We start from the raw sequence: 17,524 nt of genomic DNA on the forward strand, positions 1-17,524 counted from the left end.
AGTCTACAGGTTCTTATGTGGAAAGCATCTTAACAGATACCTGTTTTCTAAAGCATTTAAAAACCCCAAATCTATTTTGTCAAAAATGCAGAGAGCATAAAGCAATTAACTAAATTTTTGAGGACAATGAACAGGAAGGTGCTTTGTTGCTGCTTGGGCTTGTTAGGGTTTTTGCTTTCAATGTGAATGGCTTGCTTCAGCTTACTTGTGTTTAACTCTTCTCAAACAAAAGAAATAGTAATACAGTAAATTGGCTATTGTTCTCAAGGCTCTTAGACATGTTTGAAACACTTGAGAATAATTATGGAAGTTGGCTGGCAACAGCATTGAGTCCTGGATGAAAGGTGGAACAACTTATGTTGGAAAGGATAGTGTATGCTGTGCAAAAGAGATAATAAAGCTATTCTCTGGCAGTTGAAATTGTAAAAGGCAAGATCTTAAGCATCTTTCATTGAGGCCAGTTGGTCACATTTCATGTGTTTGTCACCGAAATCATAACATGTTCAGTGCAAAGGAAAGAACAATGGGTCCAGAGTTGATAGTTTTTATGCAAAGAATTAATGTGGTTCACTTTATTGTTGTGAAATTGAAAGCAGAATATAATAAGCATAAATCAGCAAAGTTCCAGTAAAGTCAATAGTTTGCAGACCAGTTGAACGCAAGAGAGAGTTTCAGCATTACCTCGGTCTATTTTATTAATTTTGACAGCTTAGCGTTTGGAAGAGCAGAAAAATAGGCAGTGAAAGAGAAGATGGCTCCTGCTGCAGAACCTTACAATCTTAACAGATTTGGAAAGGTGTTAGCTTGTAAATGGGTTTAAGTGGGCCATCTTGCTATCTCTTATTTCCGTATGCAGGGTTTTTAATTTTGGTCTTCCCTGGGAGCTTTGTAGAGCTTCCCAGAAAGGAAGGCTTGCCAGTTCTGTTCTTAGCACTCTGTCAGCCCTTGGAGGAACACTTTTTCTGGGGAATGAAATCCTTTTGTCATGAATTTACCGTTTCCAGGGTTTCTGGCTTTCCATAGTAACATGAGCCTCTGCTACCCCATACTCAAACTGTGTGGTTACAATTGTGCACTCCTTTTCACTTCAGTCCAGTTTGCTGTCTCTGAACTTTGCATCAGTACCTGTCCTCCCCTGAAATTCTTTCTTGATCCAGTTTCTTCTTTGAAACTGTAATTTTGCAAATACTCTTTCTCTTAACAAGGGAAATCCTTCACTGAAACATTAGCAAAATATGTGAGATCTTAGAAGAGCTAAAATTGGGCCTATTGTGTATCTCTACCTGTGTACTTTATACTTTGGTGGTTTTGCTTTCATTGATTGTTCTTTTTCTCCATTCTTCTGCATGACTTTGGGCATTGGGCCTTGATCTAAAAGGGAACTTACTACAGGTAGATTGCCTGAATGCCCGATTTTCTTCCCTTTGGTACACCAAAACTTCCTTACAATTCCTCTTTTTTGGTTTTCCCTGATAAAGGTCTTTCTTCTTTTTTTTTTCGTAGATTCTAAGATTCAAAAAGAAACTTTTCTAAACAAGCTTCTTTCATAAAATGTACCTAAGTTTATTATCCTGTATGTTTTGCCTTACTGATACACTTCAAGCCATGGAGCATTGACTGTGTCTTTAGATAATTTGTTCTGATGTTTAATACTAAAGGCTAGCATAGTCTTCCATTTTTGGATCCTTGCTCTACATTTCCTTGTACATATCATGCCTCAGCTCTGACCTGAGCCTAAATTTTCCGCAAGAAATTCAGGTGGGTGGTGGAGTAACTTGCTTAATAAGAAATCAAAATGAATCTCGGAAATGGGAAGTGGCCATCTTCTAACCTGTTGTTTCCTGGAAAAAATACAGTTGTCCCAGCAGGGATTCTTGTCATAGAAACTCTTCCAGTTGCCCAGGTGTGGGGAAGAGAGAGTGAAGCCTATCACCCCCGTAGCTCCTCGCTCTCTGCCCATCTCCATATGGTAGTGGTTCAGCTCAGCATTGCAGAGTTCACTTTGGCAGTGCCAGTTGGGAGCTGGAGCCAGCTGGGTGGCAAGCTGCAAAGTGACATGGAGTTTGTGCTAAACACTGGGGCGTATTGTGCTCTTTTCCCAGACATGTTTCAAAGGGAAGAGGAAGGTCTTGCGAATGCGTGTCTGGTAACAGGAGGAGCCCTGGGAGAACAACAAATACCAGATTCATAGAATGTGGCCTTTTTGCTGGGGAGGAAAAGTTGTTGTTGTTACTCTTAGTGAAATGCAAGCTTCCAAAAAAAAAAATTACTTTTACAAGGGACAGAGAAAATCCAGTGTAACTCTTCTGTTACACTCTTTAGTGTTCTCAGTTCTGTCTTTGTGGATGAGTTTGTCAGGAAATCTGTCTAAAGGAATGGATTTGTCAGCTTGAATATGAAAAGTGAAAGATGAAAGCTGAGGAACCCGTTTCCATGTGCAGTCTAAATGAGGCTATTGAGATGGGGAATATTTTGGAGATATATCTGATGTGACTTCTTGTCAGCCTTTCATTAGGCTGTATTTTTATGTCATTGCTGAAGCAAGCCGTCAAAGGATGAATCAAGAAATAGAAATGACTGCCAAATTTGGAAGTATCACAGGAAGTTTCTTATCCTTCTGTTGCACTTTAAGACTGCTCATAGTCCAGTTATTTTGGCTTGTTTTAGTATGGCTTGTTTTAGTATGGTATGCTTTTCGGTGTCCATTCAGCTTTTAGGTTACCCTTAGAGAGTGTGGGGGAGGCCAGCTGAGGTTTGGGGGAGCTGAACAGTGACTTAGAGCTCCCTTTCCCCGAAAGGAATAACTGAGGATCTCAATGGGAGTTTTCAAGCTCTTGGAAAGCAGGTTGGAAGATGCTGGTTCTGTCACCTTCTTGCAGATAGGACCAAGGCATAGACTTAGCAGATGTCTGCAGCTAGAAGTGCTAGTGCTTTGCAGCAAACAAATACCCTGGGAGTCCCACTATGCATTCAAAAATCTCCTAGAAGATATAAGATTGCACAGACTTATGATTCCATGAGATAAAGGGTTAAAAGCTGACATGGCAAGTGTGGACTCTGTATCAGACAATAGAGAGGACATAGCTGAAATATTCAGCAAGCTTGTTTTTAATTGAAATATAAACAAAGCTGCTTTCATGGGAAGTGCCTTTCAGATGCACTTGTTTCTGGCCTGGGAATAGTTGTATAGAGTTTGCATTCTTTCTGCAGATTACAAGCCTTGCTCCCTGCAGCCTTTCACTCTTATTTTAATCTCTTACACCTGTGAAAATTGAGTATAAAAAGAAATGCTGCTTCTATTGGCATGACAGCGGTCCTTCTTTCACGTGATGTTCAGTGTTGTAAAGATAACAAAAACAATCCAAGGCCTACAACAGGGGAGAAGCAAGTCTTGGTTCATGTCTTTGAACAAGGGCTGTTATTAGTTTGAGGGGGAGGGAGAGGTCTTTGTTATGTATAAATGCTTTAGATTAGCTCTTATGCGCATAGCTGAGATTGCATAAGAGTGGGACAAGCTTTTAAATTATTTCAGGAGGAATTCCCCTCCCCTTTCTCCCCCCAGCTTCTGTGTAACTGGATCCCAGTGACTCCCTTACGTAGTCTTATATCAAGGGAACGGGGGGGGGGGGCAGAAGCACGTAAATGAACGATCATGTGGGGTTACGCCTTCCATCATTATTCCCATGCCTGTAAGGAATGCATTAGCCTCACCCATAGAGCAGCAGCAGCAGCATCCCAGGCTGCAGTATAATTGGGAGGCATCCACAGGTTCTTGTGCAGAGATGAGACTATAACTCTTAAGATATTTTGTCTTACAGATGCTGCACTCAGTAGATCTATCTGCTTTTAGCCTAGGGAAAGTTACATTCTTTGGGTGGCTCTAGTGGTCATCAGACATGCAATATTTGAGCAAACCGCCTTCAACTGATCAGCTTTTTCTCAGATAATAATTAAGATAATGTATTATTACTTTACTATAATACTAAAGTATTATTACTTTACCGTATTTTGAAATCATTGCTGAAGGCTTTAACATCGATCTTAAAATTCTTGGGTAAACAAGCACCACTGATTTCAGTAGGAGTGTGGCCTAAATCATGGGTTGATACAGGCAGCTGTGTTCTGTGTTTGCACCAGTATGAGCATGACTGTAATACATCTGCTCTGTTAGATGGATATCGATTCAGACTTTGCTAGCTCTTCCCCACCATGCACGCTTCTGCAGTATTTCCTTAGCGTTTGCTTTAAAGGCTAGTATGGGTATGATTAAAATAAAGTGATGGATATTTTAAAAGCTTGTTAGCTTTCTAATACTTTCTTCATCCTGTTAAATGGTTTCTCTATACGGTATGTGTGCTATGTGAGGAATTCAAATAGTCTTCAGTCAGAGCACTGATTTGCAGATTTTCTTATCTCAGGCATTTCTTTTAAGTACCTCACACCCTCTCCATTCAGGCCAGGTTCTGCCATGAATTGAAGGGAAAGAAAGATTAATTTAGACTTGTTTCAGTGGAGCTCACAGAAATAGTGAGAACCTTTCTCCTTTTTACAGCATTAAAAAGGCTTCCTTATGGAAAATATGTGTTAAAATCACCTTAACTTTTTCCAGAGCTGGAGTTGTTCCCTAGCTCTCTTGTGGTTTTTTTTTCCCTTTCTCCATTCAAGAGACAGTAATTAGATGCTGTTTCATCTGTAATCTCCTTATTTAGGTTCCCGTCTTGCAAGAGTTTAGGTCAATGGAACTATTCATGTGTATGAAGCTATTCAGATGCTTAAGCATTTGCAAGATTATAGTGCATGGCCTTGTCTATGGTAGAAAATTGTGCAGTTAAACCTGGGTTTATCTGGACAGTTTTTGTATTGCTTTAGACTGTACTAGTCTAAAATAGCCATAATTAAATCGAATCCACATTTGAGCTTGGCTAGTCATAACAATGGGACTATAAAGAAAGGGAGTAAACTGTTCTATTATCAAGCTCTTTAATAATTGCATCCACATTATTCCTCATCCAAGTACATCCCATTTTAATGATTTCCCATAGTATCTATGGCCGCTATAATTAAATTGCACATAGTTTGGACTTAAATCAATTTAGCAACCAGTTGCACCAAAGCTGTTTACGAGCTGTTGTTTATTTATTTATTTGTCTGCATGATGTGAACAAAGGACAATTGAAATCTGCATGGCTGTGCTGGTAACTAAACCCATATTTTTTCTGTCCTCATCAGCTTCCTTTGAAACCCAGTTCTGTCCTTATATGAGCAGGATTCTACAGCTATACCAAGAGAAACAATTAACATTTCAGTTTCCTATCACTTTGGTATTTACGTGCATACTGCCTGAATAGGAGATCTTTTTATGTGTACGGTTATGTATGAAACTTGATTAGACATATCTGTCTTACACTGTGGACTGAGGAATGCAGAAGAATTTTAAATAGACTTGTCTGTTCCCATCTTTCAGGCTAGAGAACACACCCTGGAGAACTGATCAAATGGTTTGGTGCAATTTTGTAATCTTGATCCCTTCTGCTGTTTGTTCTCCTGTGGATATTTTCAGCAGTCAATGTAATGTTGTGAAATAAATTGTAACTGCTCAAAAATGGAAACATTCTTCTGTATACTCCTACTAAGAGAAGGAGAACAGGTCATTCTGTAAAAATGTGAATTTTTTAATGTGTCTTTTATTTCATTTCCTTTGCTGCAGAATCGCGAGGTTACACAGAAGCCCTTAACCGCTCTATTGTGATGTCTGACAGCACCATGGGCACTAACCCTGCTTTGCTGAGGGCCAACATGCAGCCGGATCCCGCCTTTCAGCGCGCTTTTGCATCTTCGTGTACTGTTTCAAGTAACAGTTCTGTCCCAGGGGGAGAAAGGTAGGAACTGATTCTCCTGCCTATTGTTTAGTTCTCATAACTCTCATTTCCAGCTGAGATGTTATGCTTGCATCTTCATTGCAGAGCGTTTGGTCAAGGGCTTTGACTTTGGTTGTGACACTTGATGATGATGTTGCCCACCAGCTGGAAGTTGCCGCATACACAAATATCAGTTATATATCTGAGAAACATTTTGAGCTTTGAAAATAAATGGGGACACAAAATTAAACAGGAGTTCATAGTTAAGGTACAGGCTCATACATATTTTCCTGAGTGCTTAACCAGCTTCTTTAATGCTTTACTGAAAAGTATCTTGTGAAATTTCACATGGAAATAAGTTGTTTCATAAGAAATCTAAGTATGTATTTTAGAGAGAGGGAGCACTCTGCTCATTGTAGTAAATGCGTTTATAGTCAGTGAAATATCAGGGGATTTGTTCCTGGTGGTGAACAGCTGGCTTCCCTTCACCTGCCCAACAAGCTGAGAGATTTTATTATTTCCTGTTTGTATTGCCATAAACATGTAGGGCTCTGAACCAGAGCTTGAAAAGTATAAATTTACAGAATACCCCTTGTCACAAGAATCTTACAATTTGAGTTTAAGAGGAGAGCAGGAAACACAGCAAACAGACAGGGGATCCCAGGTAACTATTAGAAGATTCAGAAGACCATGGCAGTCAGTGGTACTAGTCATTAGCTATTCCCTATTATTATTTACCTATTCAGTAAAGGTTTTCCTAGGGGAACAGATGAGGTTGATGATTACAGCTGGTCACTGGGTTTCCTCCTGCAAGGGCAGATCCCCTCTCCAGCATTCCTTTATGTCTAATTATCCCATCATTATTCATCGACAATTGGCTGCTTTTTCAAAGTAAGTGTTTGGAAGGAATCTTGTTAGTTGATGTGTCAAACTCTCAGTAAGGACCTAAACAAACAATGTTGATTCCTCTTCCCATTTCTTTTCCCATCTAACTGGTTTCATTTTCTGTAAGTGCTTGGACTGTAAAAGATGTTGTTATTTTGTGATTATGAATGTGAATCACAATCCCCTAAACAAAATATATTAGGAGTATTTTCTGAGGCGGACCTGTATACAACATTTCATTATAAATGGATAGAGTTAAGAGCTCAGCATCCAACAATGCAGTAATTATCAAGTTTACATTCCTACTTTAAACTTTCTCTCGAAAGATTTGTTTCCTTCTTGCTAAATACTTTTTTTTCCTGTTGTTTTTCATTTCATCTAGCAGATAGCTGCAGCTGCTTTTTTTTTTCCCCCCGAATGATATTTTCTTCTCTGTGCTTCCCTTCCATTTTTATGGTCCTTCTACTTTGATATGTTCAAATCTACTGATATCCATTTCCACAGTTCCCTTTGAATTATAAATCTTTTCTTTCTATTTTTTTCTCTCTCAAGTCAGCTCTTTCCCTTTGTATCCCACAATGGGTCTCACATTACAGAAATGAATCTCACAATCTCTCTTCATAACCCCTTCTCCTCCCTACATCAGATCCTGCTGGTAATGTTTTCCAGCCATGATCTAAGGGCATTTCTCTTTCAGAAGGAAGGAGCTGATTTGGTCAGAAGCTTAGCACGTCTTGGTTAGAAGGATATTTATTGTGCATTTGGGCAGGTGGAACTGTTAACCAACTGAAAAATCTGATGCCTGCTGTTGCAGTGTTTAATTCTGTCAGTCAAAAAGAGGCTTGGAAAAGTCAGTGTTTCTGGAAGCATCTATCGCCTTGTGTTTTGTTTTTCTCCCATGTACATAAATTAACCACTGGACCTGCCTCTCTTCCTTTTTTAATGTAAATTATATTAGAAAGGGACCTGGCCTAAGAGTTGGGTCTTTTGGACTGTGTTCTTACCATAATTACTTATTTATTGTATGATGGTGCACAGTTCCCTCCTCAGCCTATTACTCAGTTTGTTTTCTTTCAAAATGAACACAATGAGATTCTGCATGTAAGAAATGCTGTGGCAGTGTCGGTATTACTCCGTAAACCTCTGCCTTTGATGGCAACCTGGGCTCAAGAAATTCTTGGGTGGGCCTCCCACTGCTCCTTTCCAGCCAGCCCTGCAGCTCACTATGGATATAGATCTCCAGGACCACTGCCTATGGGGCAGTGCTGTGAGCAGAATCACTGAATTGATTCATATTAAAATACCTCCAAAAAGGGAGGGAGGAAGAGTGTTTTTAACTGTGATCAATGTGATGGTCTGCTTTACAGTGCAAACTCAGAACCACTGGTGTGAGCATGGCTGGGTGGAGGGGCAGATGAGGCAGAAAGGGATGAGCTCCATTGCAGCATGGGTGGTCACAGTGGGGCAGGAATTTCTTCAGCCAGCTACATCACCAAATCCCGCATGTTGTCAAATGCCACCCAAAGGTACTGGCTTGAGTAAGGTGACTTACTGCCTTCAGTGATGATTGCAGTATGGGTTATACACTGACATTTTAAGGAAATGATTTGGCTGTTGTTTTATTTCTGTGTTTGATTTTTGGGTTTTTTGACAGCTCTTCTGCAACAGATTGTCCTTGGCTTGAAAGCAGCCCTAAATCTTCCCCGGCACTCCAACTTTCAATGGGAAACAGCAGGCCAGCAGGAAGTTACCTTGTGCCTTCCAGATTTTCAAACCCTGTGCAAGATGGTTCTCTCTTGTCTCATTTCCAAACCCCAGGACTGCAAGCGGTCACCCTGAGCAGCCGGGAGAATTCACCAGCAGAGCAGCAGCAAGAGCCTGCTGTCAACAGCAGCGCCCAGGCCTACCTCAACTACGGTGGGAGCAACGTGGGCAGCAGCTCCCCCCGAGAGGAGAAGCAAGCTACTTTCAGGGCCAACACTAGCCTCTCTCCTAAAGCCGTGAGCTTGTCAGTGGCAAGTGCAGAGGACAACGGCTTTTTGCCGTACAACTTTCTTACAGCAGCCTCTGGACACAATGGTCAGAACAGCATGGTTCAGCAGCACCATGGAGGGAACCTGCACTCTCAGCCACCTCTTCCAGAGAAAAAGAGGTCCTCTGAAGGAGACCGTTCCTTTGCCTCCATCTCACCCTCTTCAAGTGGCTTCTCTAGCCCCCACAGTGGAAGCACAATCAGCATCCCCTTCCCAAATGTCCTTCCAGATTTCTCAAAAGTTTTAAGCACTTCCCCATTGCCAGGTAGGTTTTACATCAGAGAAATGTGCAATATATTAGAGTTTGTCTGGGATTATGAAAAGCATTTTGGGGAATTTTTAAAATGGGGAGGAAAAGAAAAAGAAAAAAAAAAGAAATGGAATGAAAATGGCAGGGAGGACTTGAATGTTTGCAGTAAGAGGCACCAGTTCACTGGCTTTAGATGTATCCATTCTGAGGACAAAACTGCAAAGATTTTTCTGCACTTCACTAGATGTCGGCCAAGGGCAACCCTCCCTCTCAGCTGCCAAGCCACAAGCAAGCAGTGTGCAATCGAACTTCTCTTAATAAAGGCTGACTTCTTCCTGAATCTTTGCTAGACTCATGTCAAGAACTGTTGAAAATGTAGCTGGGGTCATCCAGTATGTATTCATTGAGCCCCACTGAAAAGCTTTGTAGTTAATATAGTTTTATTAAGGTAGGAAGATTTTTTATATTTTATAGCTGTGGCAAAATGAAACTTTAAGAGGGCTTGCAGAGTCATAGACAATATATGGTATTACATTTGTTGGTTCTAAGACAGTTCAGAGCTTCTCTAGACTGTCCTTTTAACTGTGAGTTTTTAAAGTAATTAACGTGGTTGGAAGTGGGAAAGAAAAGCAAAAAATGCCATGTGTATTTAGAATATTTCTTGATTTTTTTTCCCCCTTTTATTTCACAGAAAACACAACTGATAAACATGTGACTGTAAAATTTGTCCAGGACACTTCCAAGTTTTGGTATAAGCCAGATATTTCAAGAGAACAAGGTATACCAATTGATGTATATTTTGGGGGTATTCACTAACAGAAAGGCTGGTTGGTGAATCCTTCTTAAAAACTTCTTTGATGCCTACCTGATGTCTAAAAAAAGTGCAAAACCTAACTTGGTCTTAGCCCTACAAGGACAAGAGCCAACCTTACTAACTTATTTTGGCCAAAGACTGAATTTGAGGATATAGGGCAGTTGAGTAGTCCTAAAAATAAGTCATGTTAATCAGACAAATTATTAGCCTTACCGAACTAACCACAAAATAATTTAAATCTGCCTGGGGTAGCTGCAGAAAGTTTGATTTACTAAAAAGCTGGTTTGTCTGTTGCCTCCTCACAGCAGTGGAAGTCATTTTAATGTATGCTGAAAGAAAAAGGAGATTAGGCAAGCAGAAAATGCTCTATTAATGCAGACCTATGTTATGCTGAGTCTTCAGCAGCTTGCCTGGCAGAACTGTTTTGGCCTCCAGGTCTTGGAAAGGCAGGTATGCATGAAGCAATACCAAACAACAGGCTGGTCTCAAAAACCTTTTGGGTACAAAACATGCTGCTCTGGCATGAGCTCAGCCATGTGTATTTTCCTGCGTAGATAAGTTGAGAGGTGTTAAATATCAGAGTATTTCATTAGCTAGAACTCAGCATAAAAGCATATGTATCTACTAGTCATTCTGTAGGCTGTGTTTCATTGTCAGGTGCAAGTGAGCTACGTTATTTCTAAAGGTCACAAAATAATACTCCCATAGAATAACATCTGTATGATGTGCTAAACAGATATAATACATCTGTATGTAGATGTATTATCAAGTGAGATTGAGAAAGCTTTTATTACATATGTGGAAATGTGTACATACGCACTTACTCTTTGTCCCTGCACTAACAGATAAATAAACCTTGCTGGGTGCTTTGCAAATACAATTGGTCTGACAGTCCTTGTGCCTGTATTGTAAGAGTCAACTATACTGGATTGTGTTTAATGGGTTATGACAAGATTTTAAACAGGGACTCTTAAAATGTGGTTGTTGAAAAGGAAACATCATAAAGCGTAGTTCTGCGTTTCGAAGGGAATTCATCCTGTCAAGTTTGAACTGGAACCAAAATAGCCTTCAGCTATTGGCAAATGATGAATTGCTGTGTCTGTCTAGTGCATAGTTTCTCAAACTGTGAGGATGCCTCTTATAGTGTAGTGATAAATATGAGCACAAGGGAAGAGAAGGTCATAGAAAACAGATTATTTATTCATCTTTGGATGGTGTTTTACTGGTCCTTTCACTCCAGTCTTCCCCTTGTGTACTCCCCGACCCAGAGGGAGCACTAAGGGTTTAAATGTGCAAAGGAAGTTTCCTGACTTGATGCAAGTCCAAAGAGGGGAATAGATCATAAAGGAAGATTAAACCTAGCATGCTGCTGCTTGAAAGAAGAATATTCTTCCCAACCTTTTAGTATGCCTTTTTCACCCAACCAAGTAAAATCCCTCTTTACAAAGTGCTTTAAATGCTGTTGCTGGGGAGAGGGAGTACGTTTGTTTGTTTGTTTGTTTTCCCCCTTCACTTAATGGACTGCTTGTGTGACAAATGATTCCTGCTCCCTTGCAGATTTAGACATGTTATGCAAGTTCTGCTGAATTGCAGGATTTTATATATTCCTCCTCCTCCCTTTTGTATGTGATAGGTTACTGTACAAATAGTTGTTTTCTTCCCTTCACCATCTTACGGAAGAATAGAGCAGACTGTACATGCACTTGCTTTACTCACTCAAACAGGTTACCAGACAATTGTGTCTATATTTTCCTCATTTTCTGTTGTTATTTGTTTTTCATGAAAAAAAAAATCACAGGTGCATATCTGTATATATGTTTATGATGTAATCATTGCTCAGGCCTTGTAAAATGTGGCTTCATGCCCAAAATATGCAACTTCCTTGTTCCGTGTATACAGACAGCTAAGGACTCTAGGGTCAGATTTGGGCTTTTGCTGGGGTTTCTTTGAAGGCTTGCTGATCATCAGAAATTCTGGAAACAACCAAAAGTACTTTCAGAATGTTTAAGGAGTGGGGGGGGGGGGGGAAGAGATAATGAAACGTACTAAAGTTATATGATGGGTTAAGATGAATCGACACTTTGTTAGATGGCCCGTTTGTCCTTTTTCAAAGAGAGGTACAGATTTGGGCTGTCAGGTTGCAGAGTTGGTAGCAGACTCCTGCAAAGTAAGGGGCAGTTTCCCTGTAAATGATTCCTCCTGGGTGGAGGGGACTGCAGATCAGACTGCAAGCAGCCACCACAGTATACAGAGGTAAAGGTATTTCAATGCTTGGACGCTCAGAGGACAAATACTGCTTTCATCCCTTCCCTTGCTTTCAAACAAATGGGAGGGTGCGAGTGCTTTGTGGAGCAGGAAGTCAGTGGTGGCTGAGAACCGCTGTGCTCCTGCTGTTGAGACTGTGGAGGAAAAGCAAACAATGTTGTCCAGCCCAGCTGGGAATTGTAGCTCTGCTCCCTGTCATGCTTCGAACCAGCAGACGAAATACCAGCAGGAATCAACTTTCCCTCTTCGCTTAAAAACAAAAATGCGGGGCCAGAGGAACTGGGAAGAGGGACACCTTTCCTTTGCCTGGACGTATGTGTGTGTGCATATGTGTGTGCTCCAGTGAGGTGCAGTGTTTGCCAGTCTGCCATCATTTTGTTGAATTTGCTTTGATCTCATCACTCTTATCAGAGAGAAAGACAAGGACAAAAAACATTTAATCTTTTTATCTTTTGCCATGTTGGCCAATTATAATCCTTAGAAGTGCTTTTGAGGTCAGGTTGTTGTTGTCCCTTTTAAGGGAGGGGTAATACTCTGCTGTGAACTTGAACTTAAAATTTCATTTGGAAGCTTACATCAGCACTGTCAGCCTGAAACTGCCTCTGGATGCCTGGAAGTTTATATATGAATATCAATGCCCCAAAATTCTCAGTCCTAAAGTCTTCAGGTTTTATTTTTTCTGCCTTCACTACTGCTGCTATTTACCTAGTTCAGCACTACAATGTGAATTATTAACCAATGTTTGCACAGTGCTCTGGATACATGAAAAGCCCTGGGACAAAATTGTAAGGCTTTACCCAAGAGTTCCTGCTATTAATTTTCTTGGGTACCATTCGCTACCTGCCTGAAGGCACTGACCCAAGACACGGACTAAAGCTGCTGTGTAAAAATCAACTGATGATCAGTTGGCAGACTAGTGGGCAATATTAATTTGATAAATTTTGATTAATTGGCTGGGTAGCAGCAGTTTACCAGCAATGGCCCAGTGTTTGCCACTGAAAGCACTGGTTGCAGGAATCCTGGTGGGACCTGCACATTCTTCTCAGTTAAAAATCACTAGTGGATGGTACCTGAGGCTTTTCTTGCCATATGTATCTGTGAGGTTCACGTGAGATGTTTCCATTCCAGTCCCCCAAATATGTTTGGTTATAGTCTGTTCTACAGCAATGGAGACAGAGAGGATGTTCTGCTTTTCCTTACTATCCTATTAGTTATAGACTTGGAACTGTACTTTTCTTTGTGTATGTAGCTCTGGAAATGTTTTTCTCTCTTTTTCCCTGCATCCTTTGCAGCCATTGCTGTTCTCAAGGACAAGGAGCCTGGGTCATTCATTGTTCGAGACAGTCATTCTTTCCGGGGAGCCTACGGGCTAGCAATGAAAGTTGCTACGCCACCTCCTTCTGTGCTGCAGTTAAACAAGAAAGGTACTGTATGCCTTCTACCTACCATTTAACCAGGCACACGTGATGGGAAGTCTTTATCACTGTGTAGTAATCTGGGGGAATCTTCTCCTCTTCCAGTACGTGCAGTTTCAATCAAGGGCTCCATTTGGTTTCTTGCAGCAGTATCTTATTGAATGTGACCGGATAAGAAACTTGTGGTATTTGATAGTTTCACAACTGGTTATAAATATATACACATTGTGGCTCTTCATATATTGTACCTTATCAACCTAATAGAAAACCAGTGTCATCTCAGTAATGGGTTGTCACTAGCAGTTAGAAGTCTGTGTTTGATCCAAATACCACCGTGTAAAGTTTTCGCTTGGCTGGAAGGTTGAATATTTTTGACCCCAGGGTTTTGTTTTGAGACAGTTTTACATTAGAAATAAATCCCTAAGGGAAAATGATAGTTATTTAATGAGAAGGATGGGATAGACATCTCCCAACTCCATTGCCTCCATGTATAACTTGTGTTTGTTAGCTGTGAAAGGAAAAATGAAAAGAGCATATGGAAAGCATTAATCAGTGTATGGAAACTCAGGAGGCAGCATCGGTAGGGTTCATGGCTCCATCTGTGCTACTGCAAGGGTGGTGGGGTGGTTTTCACTGCTACTATTTTCCTTTGACAAAGCTTATTATGTTCCATTGGTATATGTTGCCTGGTGAGGTAAGGAACTGAGATGACAGGAAAGCATCATAGTGCTGTGTGTGTAGAAATGCAATTTTGTCCATTGTTCTTTTTCTCAAAGATCACTCTGCTCACTCTGGGGCAAGGATAGCAGTCTGCCTCAATTACAATAACACTTTCAAATTCTGTACACTTAACCTGGAATATTGAGACAATTTCTAATAAAAAAAATTGCCATTTAATCTTTCTTTTTATTGTCCAGAAGCATCAGCAGAATCAGTGTAATGTCTTATTTGAAGTAGGCATTAAAGGTGCGCTGGTGATAGCACCAATAAGGAGGCAAATGGAAAGTGGCTGTAGGAGCACTTATTAGTCTTTTTTTCTCATTGGAACCAGTGAAGGCCGGGAAGACATGGAAATCCAAACTTCATCAGCCTTTAAGAGCCAATTGGTTGGTTGTGCTGCCGCCACTGGTGACAGCAAGAGAAAAGGTTGTTCAGGACTGTAACATTCATCCACTTCTTGCTCTGTGATACTAACTTCTTTAATTCCCGCTGTTTCATCCTGGAGAGCACAAGTTTGTTTCATCTCATGCACAGTTTTCTTGTTCAAGGCTTCTCCTTCTCACGTATCCTTATATTCATTTATTTTGAATGTTGTGAGAGCATAAGGGCAAACAGTAAGCCGTTTGAAAAGGTGAGCTTTGCAATATTTGCTTTACACAGAACTTCCTGCTGTCCAGGCTAATGTGCTCATCTGTATTGGCCCTTGATATCACGCATCCTCTGGGCTGTGGCTGACAAAATCAGAGTCAAAGAGAGTATTTACAGGTCTTTAGCTGAGGTTTGAATGTTCAGGCAGCTTTGCCCTATAGCTATGGGTTAACTTTCATTACTTGGAGAGCGCTCCAGTCTATAGTCAGATGTGAAACACTGTGAACAAGCCTTTGGAGAAATAATGATTTTGTCTTAATTATACACACACACATGTGTGTGTGTATTTAAAAAAATGCTAAATCTCAAGGGAATTTTTATATGCCCCATGGACTTTGTTGTCTCCCAGCTTACAGTTTAAAGATTTGCCCTAGAGCCTTGAGGGAAATAAACTTTCTTTAAAGCTCTAGCAAACTACAGAAACCTGAGAGTCTCGTGTAATCACTTGTTTCCAGGAGTAAAGGCTTATAATAAGACTGCAAACATTTTAAAAGTTACAAATTCACCGACAGACTTGGCAGCATTACTTTAGTGCAACTAGATCTTTTGATCTGGAAAATTTCTGTGAGCAATATTCTGTCCTGTCATTAGAAATTTGAGTATTTTGTCATAATTTTAGCCCCTTGTTGTCACACTGGATACAAGTTCTTCTAATTGGCAAGTGCACCAGAATTTCTAACCCTTTGGTTTCCAAATTTTGTTCCTATCTATAGTTGGGACCATGCTTGGACATTTTGGACACTTCTGCATGTCTAGATGTCAGTTACTTCTGCTTATAAAATCTTTGTCTCTGGTTATCTGAAGTGGGCTATTTGTTTGTTTGCTTTTTTTGACAGAATAGCCTTTTCACTCCAGCTTGTAATCTTGCAGCAGAACAACTCTAATGCATTCTTTGCCTGCTGTGTATAAAACATTTGGTGATAATGTGGAAAGCTGCCTCATAAAGACCTTCTAATTTGTGAGACTTGTGTGTTCATTGATTCTCTTCATGTGTTTTCTTTCTGTTTTGCAACAGTTGGAGATCTGTCAAATGAACTTGTAAGGCATTTTCTGATTGAGTGCACTCACAAGGGGGTGCGCTTGAAAGGATGCCCAAATGAACCATATTTTGGTAAGTACTGTGCATCACAGAGATGCAGAAAATGGAAATATTTTGTATTTGCCAGAGCTGTTTGGAATGGAATGGAAATGAGAGAATGAGAGAATATTTTGTTTAAGTCTTGAAGATTTCTGCAGGAACACATTTGAGGTTGTTGTAATAGCAGCCTTCTACACATTTACCTAAAGTGTCTCTGCAGTGCACTCTAGCATAGATGCACATGAGCAAGCTTCAAGCTGCAGTGCACAGCTGCAATGGCACAGAGCTCAGCTAGATGACTGTAGGTGGCCTTATTTATTCAGGATCTTCTGCCGATTTTGTCTTTTTGCTATATTTATACTGTATACCAGCAAAATGACTCCGGAGTAGAATGTTTTTTTTCATATAGTAAAAAGTGCATTATACTGCATCAGGCTACATAATGTAATGCAACAGAAGCACATCACCTGTGAAAGGGTCTTCTATCATAAAAAGAAGCCGCAGAATGGCAAATTCTGTTTGAAGTAAGGTGGATTGAACTTTGTCAGTGTTTGACATGAGAGGTATTTCAAATCAGAGGTTTTAGCCCAGTCTTGCCTTCGTCTTGAAATATCTGTTTATGATGCATATGTAGCCCTACTACTCATTTAGTTTGAGCATCTCCTAATCTTTAAATGCGTACAGCCTCAAACTGCTTCACTTGGTAGGAAGGCAGTATCACGCATTTGTGACACTGAAGCACTAATAGTATATATGTTAGCAGAATTGGGTCATCTTTCCATGTCAAAGCAATTTTTGATGGGCTGTAAAAATGAGATTGATTGTCTGAACTATGATTTTTCTCAAGAACTTAGCATGAGTAGAGTGTTCAATATTTGCAGGTAAATGGATTTGAAGGATAACTTTTTGTACAAATAGACGGATGAATATTGTCCATCTCCTCAAAATATGGTCTATCATCATGACGATGACTAATGACTGGGTCCATATTAGAAAAGTGGCTTTGAATAATCAGATTTTAGGGCACTAATTAAAAGAAGAATAACTTAACAGAGACAATTATGTATGTCAGCATCATACTGAGTGGGGGAGGTTTTCTCTAGGCCATCTTTTATATTTTTAAAAGCCCAAAACAGAGGTACATGCAGACTAACAACTAGACAGTGGAGAGAAGATGACGAAGAGACAGAACTGCTAGCTCTTTCACTGTCTACCTATAGCATCAACCCCTTGTGCTCTTACCTTCTTCACAAGGTACTACTACATTTAATGTATCACACATTAAGAGTATCAAATGGAATTTACTAACATGCATGTGCTAGTGTTTTTGTCGTCCTTGCACTTCTACATTTGAAGCAAAGCCATTTATTTAGTTTGGGATTTAAGCAGTGTGTTGGGGGGGAGGGAAGGGGAGTATATCATTGTGGTTAGTCAAAGTACAGCCAACTGGGACAGTGTTGGGGAACATGAATCCATTAAAGTTAACTCAAAAAAATAGCTGTTAAAGTGGCTTATGGGGAGGACCAGGGGGGGCAGGGGAGGTTGCTTATAAAACATT

The 17,524-nt window shown here is 40.3% G+C and overlaps 1 protein-coding gene across 1 annotated transcript in view; it reads left to right on the forward strand.

Moving 5' to 3' along the window:
• TNS3 (tensin 3) overlaps positions 1-17,524 on the forward strand; it is a 317,735-nt gene that overhangs the window by 287,897 nt on the left and 12,314 nt on the right. Inside the window, exons 22-26 of the mRNA XM_026063948.1 lie at positions 5,708-5,879; positions 8,398-9,041; positions 9,718-9,804; positions 13,398-13,529; positions 15,904-15,999. Of these exons, the coding sequence (XP_025919733.1) occupies positions 5,708-5,879; positions 8,398-9,041; positions 9,718-9,804; positions 13,398-13,529; positions 15,904-15,999 (1,131 nt within the window). The remainder of the gene's footprint in view (positions 1-5,707; positions 5,880-8,397; positions 9,042-9,717; positions 9,805-13,397; positions 13,530-15,903; positions 16,000-17,524) is intronic.

Source organism: Apteryx rowi, unplaced genomic scaffold, assembly GCF_003343035.1.
Source record: "Apteryx rowi isolate R43461 unplaced genomic scaffold, aptRow1 scaffold_204, whole genome shotgun sequence".
NCBI lineage: Eukaryota > Metazoa > Chordata > Aves > Apterygiformes > Apterygidae > Apteryx > Apteryx rowi.